At 32.9% G+C, this 11,738-nt stretch overlaps 1 protein-coding gene across 1 annotated transcript; it reads left to right on the plus strand.

Moving 5' to 3' along the window:
- Positions 102-10,287, plus strand: LOC109845236 (pentatricopeptide repeat-containing protein At2g06000-like). The gene is made up of 3 exons (XM_020414456.1): positions 102-1,658; positions 8,186-8,306; positions 9,966-10,287. Exon 1 carries the CDS (start codon positions 240-242, stop codon positions 1,494-1,496), a length of 1,257 nt encoding a protein of 418 aa, XP_020270045.1. The 5' UTR covers positions 102-239; the 3' UTR covers positions 1,497-1,658; positions 8,186-8,306; positions 9,966-10,287.

Below are 11,738 nucleotides of genomic sequence, written 5' to 3' on the forward strand. Positions count from 1 at the left end.
TCATCTCCACCCTCTTCCTCCTCTGTCCTCACCGCCTGACCTCGTTTTTCCGCCTAATTACCCCCTCGGTCGCTCTCTTCTCGATCCGACGAATCTCTAACCCTAGCTCCGCCCTCCGCCTCCTCAGCCTCCTCTCTTCTGAGCTCCACGTGGGTCACTGTCCATCCTCCTACTGCCACGTTATCGCCCTACTTGCCCGATCCAACCTCGGCGCCGACGCACTCAAGGTGCTCGACGAAATGGCGGAGAGGAGATGCACTATTGAATCCTCGTTTATTGACTTTTTGTTGAGTTCTTTTGTTAAGTCAGGTGATCTGAATAGTTGTTTGCGATTAGTCAGTAGAGCTGTTGGGTTGAAAATTAGGATCGGGACGTATGCGTTTAATAACCTTTTGGGCACTCTAATTAGTAGAAATCGGGCTCAAGATGCGATCTTTTTGTTTAGAGAGCAGTTGGGGTTGCAGATTTTTGCACCGGATACGTGTAGCTTTAACAGTGTTATCAATGCTTGTTGTAGAGTGGGAGATGTGGATGGTGCATTTGGGTTTTTTAAACGGATGGGGGAGTTTGGATGTGTGGCTGATACGATTACGCACAATGTGCTGATTGATGGGTTGTGCAAGGCTAATATGGTGGATAGAGGATGTGATATTTTGAGGGGGGTGAGCTTGGATGGCTCGTGCTTACTGAATGTGAAGAGTTATACTTCGGTGATCTCGGGGTTTTGTAAGTTGGGAAGAATGGAGGAGGCAAACAAGGTTTTTGAGGAAATGGTTGAGTCTGGGATTAAGCCGAGTAGGATTACTTACAATGTGCTTATTGATGGGTATGGTAAAGTCTGTGACTTGAAAGCGGCTAATTTAGTGTATGAGAGGATGAGGATTTGTGGTTGTTCTCCGGATGTTGTAACATACACTTCGTTGATTCATGGGTATTGTAGAAGTGGGCAGGTTGATGATGCGATGAGGATTTTGCATGAAATGGGTGGGAAAGAGGTTAGGCCGAATGCTTACACATTTTCTATTATCATTGATTCTTTTTGCAAGAAAAATAGATTGAAGGAGGCAAGAGAAATTTTAAGGGAACTGAATGGGCGGAAAGATATTTTACCCCATGCTTTTATTTATAACCCGGTGATTGACGGATTTTGTAAGGCAGGGGATGTGGAGGAGGCAAATTCGATTCTGGGGGAGATGGAGGAAAGGGGTTGTAGACCTGATAAGCATACATATACTATATTGATTATTGGGCATTGCGTGAGAGGGAGGATGTCTGAGGCCATTGGACTTTTCAATAAAATGGTGGCTACTGGTTGTGCTCCTGATAGTATAGCAGTCAATAATTTTGTATCTCTTCTGTTAAAGGCTGGGATGCCTAGTGAGGCAAAGAGAATCGTCGAAATAGCATCAGGGAAGAATATGGGACTGGATTTATCCTTATCGAAGGAAATTCCTTCATTATTGACGAAAAGAGCAGATGTTTCAGTTGCTGTATAGTTTTCTTGATTTCTTATTATGGAGAGGTTGCGAGACATGATTTTGTAGACGTATCAACCTGGTAAATTGGGGGATTCTTCATATTTTGACACCATGGCCTTTGCTACAAATGGAACTGGGTTATGATTGGCTTTGGAAATTTTGGAGGTTGATCATTGAACAGTAAGTGCATCCATACCTTTGCTTGACATTTTCTACTTCTCTGTTTCTGCAGCTAAATTGCACATTCTTTACAGATTTAGTAGTTACTAGCCTGCATTTATTACTCTGTATCGAAAATTTGACACATGTTTTTGTAGTCTTATTATCGGTTGTTGTTCTTCAGTGAGCTTGTTCACTAAGTACATCCTCTTGACTATTTGGAGTAATGTGTCTTATATTAAATTATGTAAATAATTGTGCAAATTTTGGACTTTAATTGTGTTTAAAGTTACGTAATTTGGATAGTGTTCAGTATTTTTAATACTTGTGACATGGGCTTTTTCAGCTTTATGGCTACTTGCCAGCCTTTTAGTTTCATATAGCTAGCTCATAAGGCACTGAAATCCAACTATCATGTTCAGATCATGTAGTGCCTGTAAAAAAATTTGATTACTACTTTTAATCTATTTGAGTACATATGAACCAATCTCTCGTTTGATGAATATTTTTTTTATAATGATGATGAGGCTTAATAACAAGAAGAGTTCCATTTGACCGTTTGAACATGAATTATCACAGAGTATCTCATGGTCTTTGGATAGAAGTTAAGAAGACGAACAAAAAAATAAGTATTATTCCATGTAGAATAGAGGCCTAGATGTACATTTTTCATCAGATGAATGAGAACTGCACTGTACTAAATTCATCCTGTACTTTATCAAAAACAAGAAACATAATGACTGAACTTTCAAAAAGTATCTCATACTTTATCAAAAATATCCCACCTAATGATTAATTAAATACGCCTGGTTGAATGCAGGACTGCCTCACATTTACTGATCATTCATATATTCATGTTCTAAAAATATCCTTGTGCTTTCAGTAGGTGCTTTATTTGAAATGACTGCAGTCAGAATTGTTTTTTCGATACTTCAGCGGAGGAATTATCACTATAAACAGGTTGGCTTAATAAGACTATCAAAACATAGAAACTTTATGAAGAGGTGGTGATGATGATGACACCATTGAATTCACATCCTTGTAGATCAATCTGTAGATCTGATGAGTCATAAGATTTCATATGGAATCTCTTCCCTGCCAAGGGAGGGGGTTAGGTCCATCTCAGATCAGATACGGTTGTCTGAGGACTCCTTAGCAGTACCTAATTTTGCAACTGAAATATCCTTGATGATCAATGTTTGGTTGCTAAAGGGGTCTTAAAGAAGTGCATCATAACTAGCCTGTTTATAGAAACGGAGAATTTATTTAAAAGAAGTGCATAATAACTAGCCTGTTTATAGAAACGGAAAATTTTATCAATAACTGATTTCGTGGTCTTTAATGAAATATCTTGTCACAAATTTCTAGTTGAATAGCTGTTTGATTATATCAATTTGGATAGCTCTTTGAATATAGCTTTTCATGATATATTTTAGGCTGAAAGAGAACTAGCATGTCACTGCTTGATTGCACTAGAGATTGTTGCTTTAAAAAAAAAAGTTCAGTTCTCAGAAATATATCGAATAATTTAAAAGATGATGAGTGAATAAATGAGATGGGCTTAAGCAATTTGGCATCATCATCATCATCAATATCAAAGTTAACTTATAACCTTTGTGTTTATATTTTGTGCTTGGGGCCCTTTGTCTCACTTTCAGTCATCCATATGAGCACACTAATGCATGTATGCCTGCTTGCAAGTGTTACATTATGGCCCTCTGTGCTTACATGTCTGTTCTGCATATGCACTGTGTATGCATATTTGTTTCTAGATAATTATATAAAAGTATAGGTGACTTGTCATATTCCTTATGATCAGCCAATAACCCATCTTATTATAGTGACTGCTTATAATGAAATATCTTATCATATTCCTTATGATCAGCCAATACTATGTTGTTTATCTATGTTGCACGGGTATGTGTGCGGCTTTGAATACGGGACACAACATATTTGTAAAAGGTAGGATATAGGAACACGACTATATATATGTATATATATCATACTCCTTTTAAAAGAGGGAGTTCTGGAAAAACTTTTCAAGAACTATATTACCCATATTCTTTTTTGATATTACATTCTAATACTAACTATACGAAATTAATTATCATTGTTAATTAATTATATTATATGTCACTTTAAGTTTGTATAACTTGGTCCCTAAAACTTTCAATGTTATTGTAAAACTCTACATTATATTAATTAGTAGTAATATGTAATAATATACTAATAGATAATTGTATGTTAATAAAGTATTTATGAAAAGAGTTGAAAACATAGAATTGTCCTAAAATTATACCATGACACTCATATAGGAAAATTACAAAGAACATTATTATGTTTAGGTAACAGGATGGAAAATACTAACATAAAATTTTAGAAAACATTAGGATATCTAAGTGCAGCAAGATGCAAGTGGAGGTATGTAAGTATAATTTTGGTAAACTATAAGGTATTTTAGTTTAGTTAAGCCTATGAAAGATTTGAAACCTTTGTTTTCCACAAACAATAGTATATGATCCCATTGATAAATAATATTCATCATACAATATGAGGCCAGATGCTTAGCTTATATTTATATAGTAGAGATGTGAAACAATTAAAGCATCATATTTTGAATGAGTCTCAAGATTTTGAATTATTTTTTGAAATTATATACTTCGCTTAGAAAACTTTAGAAGAGGTTTTCGGAGAACTACTACAAAGTGTTGGACATCAGATAAATATTGAACAAATAAAATCTATGATATCGGTTTGCAGAAATCAAGGACATGTATATAATACTGGGTGTCATATGAGATAATATTTATACATAACATGACATTGTAATACATAATCTAACATATTAATGAATTTTAAACATAGAAAATTTGCATCATGATATATGCTTAAGATTTGAGAGAGCCGCAAGTGGAGAGATTTGGCAGAAGAATTGTGGCCTTTGTGGGTATTGTGGGATTCGATTTTGTTTCCCAAACAAGACCTAAATCTGAGCCCACAATCAAATTAATAATGACACGATTTTCTAAGTATCTTCAAAGGGATATATTTGCCATATTTTTTATAACAGTCAATATATCAAAAAAAATCACCAAACAAAAGAAAATAATATAAAATATTATCGAGATAAAGTCTTTAACTCGATATATTGACCGATATAGCAATATATCGACTAATTTTTAATGCATTGCCTATAAGAGCAAATATGTAAATGTTATTTAGATATTAGTTCGTTGATTTTAAATATCCAATAATTCTTTGTTATTTAGATATTTAGAATCAACGAGCAATTATATAATTCTTTGTTATTTAGATATTAGTTCGTTGATTTTAATATTAGTTCGTTGTTATTTAGATATTTAGATATTAGTTCATGGACTAATATTAAATTATTAAAATTTTAAGGGACAAATTATAAATAAGTCATATTTAAAAGAAGAGTTAATTTTTTAAAAACCCTCTCAATTATATGGATTGTCTTAGAAAACCCATTCAATTGATTCAATTTGACGAAAACCCCTTATTATGGGGGTGCTATAGATAATTCCTCTCAATTTAGGGGCAATTTAGAAAACACCTCTCAACTATAGTGTGTCTCATAAAAACTTTCCTAACTTTTACACTTTTATCGACAAACCCTATTAACATTGTTACTTCAATATGTGATTTAAACAAAATACTCTTTTGAAGAAAGCAATTTTAGTTAAAAAGAAACCCCCAACTGATAATAAAAGGACCACAACCAGTTTACAATTCTTTTTTTTCATCTGGCAAAAATCAAGGTAATTCTTTTATGGTTGATGGATATTTTGGTCTTTCCAAATCAAGTACTTGTCACATAATAGATAAGACTCACTGATATTACTTTTGAGAGGTTAAGTTTAAGTGAAAAAAATTCACAGGGGTTAAATTAAATTTTTTTAAAGTTGAGATAGATTATCTATAAAACACCCAAAACTTGGCGAAGATCTACTCAGTTTTAAGTGGAGGGGAAGGAGAGTTGACATGCCCCCTATAGTTAAGTGGGAGTTTTCTAAAATTAACCCTTAAACAAAAGCACAACTTAAGGCACATGCGATATTAAATTTTATAAGAGTGGAGTTTATAACAAGTCTATCGGTCAATGAACTGGTTTGTGTTATTTTTCATTAAATTTTTCCTGCACATCAACTCTAAAAATCTTTTGCTATAATAATCTCTAAGACAAATTTAGCATTTATTTAGGATAGGTATGTGATCCTTCTTATTCCTTGTCTTTTATTTTGACAAAATAAATTAAGTTGTTATTTTATATTACTCACCTTCTTATAAGTTTATGAACTCATAGCTTGGATATGGGTATTGTTGCGGATATTGTACTCTTGTAACTCCCTAAGCTAAAATTTTGGATGTTGTTTGACATTGAAATATAATCATTCTCAGACTTTTATAATTTTGTTAAAATATAATCAATACAAGTGCATAATATGTATAAATCATTCTCAGACTTTTATAATTTTCTGAAATTAGAGAGTAGTTGTTTTGACAGATCAACTAGTATTTGAGAAGATGTAAAAAGAGTACAATATCATATATATTAGAATTGATCACATAATTTATATTTTCTTTCTTGATTGAATTTGCACGTTCTAACTTAGAAAATTCTAGAAAAAAGTTCTTGAATATCTATAATACTCAATTACCAGATCAACAACATGTGGAAATAAACAACAGTGGAAGTGATTTTTTATAATTGAACAAAATCCTTCATGACTAGATAAAACCTACCATTTTTCTTTGATGCATTCAAAATTTTATTTTTTCATTAATAATAATAGTTTTTTTCCTTATTGGTCCCTTACATCATTAATATTTTGAAATTATACATTCAAATTACGAATTAATTTTATTTCATTAATATTTTAAAGCTTTACATCACTATTTCTCTGAAAGACAAAATGTTAAAACCAACAAAATTTTACACATGGAAATATCTAAAATAATTTAATATATTATGATAATTATGAAGTTTTTTACAGCCATGTTATAGTAAATAAATGACTTATAGTAAATAATTAAAATATTTGACCACGTGCAGCGCACGTGCATTCCACCTATATATATACATCTATGTACATACATACACACACACGTACATATTGAATTAGTCATTTACCTGAGATCAATTTTGTTTTACATGTTATGAATACTAAAATTTCTAATAACCTTTTTATGTTTCATTTATTGAGGAGGTTATACGTTGGGAAATTGCTCATTTTTTAGCTAGATATCTAAATGACCCTTTAAAAACATACTTCTGACCTAGTATGGGCTGAAATGAACCAGACTCATGTTAAGAATGTTGTAGGAATGGATGTGAAGTGTAAGATATATGTCTAAAAAGTGTATGGCGAGTGTCTTAAACTAAAATGTGTATTATATAATTGAGTACACGTCTGAGTAAATGTATGCATATTAAAGGAGACACAAATAGGGAAGCCTAGACAAAGCGTTGGGTAACCTAGTTATTTATCAATCTGCGTTGATTCTTTGTGTATACTCATTGATTAGGCTACAATTAGGAGTCAAAGCATAGTGTCAAAAGCACGGTTTGAAATCTCGGTACCAGTCACGGTTTTAATCACCTATCTTAGTATTTGTTGGGAGTAATAGTGATTTTGGTAGTTTCAAACTGGAATTATTAGTACATAGAATAAGTCAGGGCTCAATGATTATCTTTCTTTCCATTGATTTCATTTCTCCCCATACAACATTATCAAATCAAGTTTTACTGACCTGGGATCTGCTTGGCGTTGGTTATTATTAGCCAACATCAGTGTAACAGAGTTTGATAATGCCTAGGATATGATAATTCAAAACTGTGTAGAAAATATTTGCATAGGTGGAAATCCAGAGATTATGCGAAATGATGAGGTTTCTAGCTAACTAAGTGTACTTTATCAATCAAATGTCAAGTACTCCTATCTTGTTCCTTGTTGTATGTGAATATATCTCCAACTGTCTGCACTCAAGAAATACCATATAGCACGAGTAGAAGTGTTTCAACTTTCAAGTAACAAATGCCTGTTTGTATCTGTATGTATACCCCTTTTTTCATCAGTCTTCGTCATTGAACTTGATTTTCTAGGAAAGAAGCCACAGCTGAAAGACTGAAGATTCTAACCTGAAGAGTATAATCAATTTTCTTTTTACTTAACAAAGAAGTGAAATTTCTGCTTTCAGGGCACTATAGTATTGTCAATTGGGATGTTCTTGTGAAGTTTAGATGGTTTTTAGTTCCGACTATATGCGAAATTATGGTTACACTATGTTTTTAGCAGATGTAAAATGCTCATGTTATCAAAAAGTAAATGTAAAGTATTTTAGATCTTTGATGCAAATATTATTTTTAAAATTAAATGGAGTATATGAATAAAGCACCTTATGAGTTTGGGAAGTGAAAGGCCTCATCAAGTATTTATTATGGCAGATTGCAAAGCTCATGTTTTTCTTTTATCTAGTGACGTTTTTATAAACATTTTCCTTTATATGAGATTTGATAGACACAGGTCCAGGGATTTGGAGTTACAATGGCAGTGATGGGTTTCTTCGGTTGCAACAATTACTTGTTCTGTTTTGGAGTTATAATGGTAGTGACGGGTTTCTTTGATTGCATCAATTACTTGTTCTGTAAGTTTCATTGTCAGTCTCCTTCGTAACAGCATTACTTGGACCATGTAGTTTTTACCTATTCTCTTTTACTCCTCCCATCATAGCTTCTTTACTGCTATACTAGGTAGCACGAACACGGATACAGACACGGGACACGGCAAATTAATAAAATGCATGACACGGAGACACGGTATATGATACACACACATGATTAAATATTGAACAAAAATATCAATAATATTTGTATGTTTCTTTCTATTATTTATAACAATTAAGAATCAAGTTAAATCAAACCGAGAATAAGATTTAACGGAAAAAAGTTTAGTTTTGACCGCATAAGATAATATGATTGGTGATTTTCAAATATTTAATTGGTTTCAGTTTTCACTATGTCACTCGGGTACTTCTATAATGAAGTTGTACCCGTACCGGACACGTACCCGACACTTTCTCGTACCCAAATTTCTGGACACTTCTTGAATATATGCATGCATTTATTACAACATGTGCTCAATTATATGATATATGTGTTAATTTAAAACAATTGTCAAAGACTTCTTGGATGTATAGCTTACACTTCACATCCGTTTCTTGAAACTAGTTAGATACGGGTCAGATTCGTTTCAGTCCATACCCAAGTTCAAAACTATACGGTTAATGGGTCGTTTGGATGTCTAGTAAAAAAATGACTAGTTTCCAATTTATGATAACCAATATTGATAAAAGAAGCTTAAAAATGCGATTAGAATTTTAATTCTAATGACACATGAAGCGGAAAAATATAATCTCATGTACATTATTAATTCAATATATATATGCAGTCATGTCCCCGTACCCTACATTTTACAATTTTGTCATGTCCCCGTACCCATACCCGCACCCGCACCCGCACCCGCACCAGTACTCGTACCCATTTCCATGCAACTTAGATGTTAAAAAACAATTGGTTTTGAACCTGATATTACCAGAGAAACTAGTTTAGGGTATAAGCAATGGGGAAATCGGTTTTTTTTTTTTTTTTTTTTAAAATCACAAGTATATATGGAGTGTCTGCGGAGAGGCGGTGTCAGACATGGGTCGGACACAACATTGCAGTATGGCACCCAAAACGAAGTGTCCGTTACCTAGCTGGTGTAGAACTCCAGGAGAGTTTCTCGTATATACCTACCGACATAATTTAGCAATATGGCGTTGTAATGTTAATAACAAAGGTAACAGTTTCATCTACAGTTTTAAACCCTCATCCGTGAGGATGAATAGAAACCATTTTCAGGGCCTTGCCATCCAGGTACGATGATGACCAAAGACTATAGTTACGTGGATAATAATCTTGAAATATTCTTGTGTATTCACCAACGTAGTTCTCCTAGAATCTAATTTCTTAGAAGCTCTTCAGCAAAGTTGAAGGAATTGATCTTTCCTATGTGTTACTGGTACTGGATATGTCGTTTTCCTAGAGTCTTTAGGAGTTTCGTTTATGATATTGGTATATCCCAAATATTGTTTTTTTTTTAAATCTTTTCATGATTAACAGTACATGTGAAATAATGATCGTGAAAGAAGCAGATAAATGACATAGTTTCACCAGAAACTGAGATTGGTGCTCCATAAGCATAAATTATATGACTGCTTTTTTTTCCAGCTACTAATACAATTGTTTTCGTTTTATTAAAGCAGGAGCAGGGCAATAAAGATGGCAATGAGCCAAAAGCTTGGGCACCTCAGAGCCTAATTGAAAACTGAGGAGAGAGTCCAGAAGAATTCTTGGCAGTAAATGTTTTATTAGAAAAATTAAGCTCCTCTTCTTGAGATGATAAGGCGACACAAACTCGATGCATCAAATATTTTGTATCACGTATCCATGCCATGAAAGCAGTCTGTTTTGTGTAGAGTTCGGGATTTTGCTTACATGCGCTGAAGGCGAACGAGGAATGAAACTAAATGAGTGTATTGAGATAAACGTGGAAGAAAATATATGAGAGAAATTCTTTTTCTTTTCTTTTCTTTTCTTTTTCCCCTTTCTCCCATGAACTCCATGACATTGGATTCTTATCTGTTTCGTATTTTTTATGACTAATTTGTAGATTATAGTCCTAAACTAGGATTTTTAGGATGCGATCTTCAATAAATTTCACGTTTGGATATTATTCTCTACAAATTCATGCTCAAATCTTTCTCTTAACAATGTGTAGCTCAATGAAAAAGAGTATCACGTTACTTGATTGTGTCCTAACTTAGGTGTGACAAGTGGCCTCCAAATCGTTTGGCAACTTTGGATTATAATCTACTTTGCTTATAATCCACGAATGAATTATAAGCCATGTGGATTTATGCCAAAGTTTTTGGTAAATTTAATGGATTATAATCTATTTTCAATAAATGTTTAGAAAATTTATGACTTGTAAGCCATAATTATTGTTAAAACGATCGAAATGTATTTAGTGGGGTTATAATTATTGTTAAAACGACTGAAATGTATTTAGTGGGTTTAGAAGAGATAAAATGAGGCTTGGAACTTTTTGAAATAAGGGGCATGTTAGTATTTTACTTGGTTAAACTTTGCGGTTTATAAATCACCCAAAAAATAAACTGTGTCACTCTAGCTTATTTTTTGGTGGCTTATAAGCCAAATGATCTATTTACCAAACATGTCAAAATAACTTACAAGCCACAACCACTTTTGCGGCTTATAAACAAGTTTTTTTTTTTATTGTGATCACTCGACAAACATGCTCTAGTGTGCCTCTTTATTCTTGCTTATTCAACAGCAAACTTAATAGCCATCCCCTCACTCTTTTCTCCATCATCAATTATAGGCCCATTTATTCATGTCTTCACCTCATTACTTTCTTCAAAAGTGCCATTATTATACCTCATTTTTATAGTATCTGGATTTAAAAAAAAAAAACTACATGATTTGGAGAAAAGCCCGTGATTATAATACATGTGAGTTTTCTATTTTTACCCTGACGAGACGTGAATTTTTATGGTCAAAATTATGTCCAGAAACTTCTAGTTTATTTTTAGTATTTTCTATTATTATCTTTTACCGGAAGATGCTTAAGAGTCTATTATGACAATGTGAAGTTAGAGGTGCATTTGGTCCGGATACGGCTCGGATATGATACTTATCATATTTATATCCACTTACTCATATCAAATATGGATATGAATACGGATATATATCGGTAAGGACACTTCATATCCATCAAAATCAGATATGTATACGGATATACATGTAGATATATAAGTGGAGATGTATGCGCAAACAAAATGAATATGAGAAAACTAGATAGTATTATATATATATATATATATATATATATATATATATATATATATATATTCATGTGATACAAAAGAGTTCATTTATATGTTCGTTATATTTGAAAAGCTAAGATCAGTCAAAATTAACCTCAAATCCATATTTTAAGGATTAAAACTATTGTA

The sequence above is a fragment of the Asparagus officinalis genome, chromosome 6 (genome assembly GCF_001876935.1).
Source record: "Asparagus officinalis chromosome 6, Aspof.V1, whole genome shotgun sequence".
In the NCBI taxonomy this organism is placed as follows: domain Eukaryota; kingdom Viridiplantae; phylum Streptophyta; class Magnoliopsida; order Asparagales; family Asparagaceae; genus Asparagus; species Asparagus officinalis.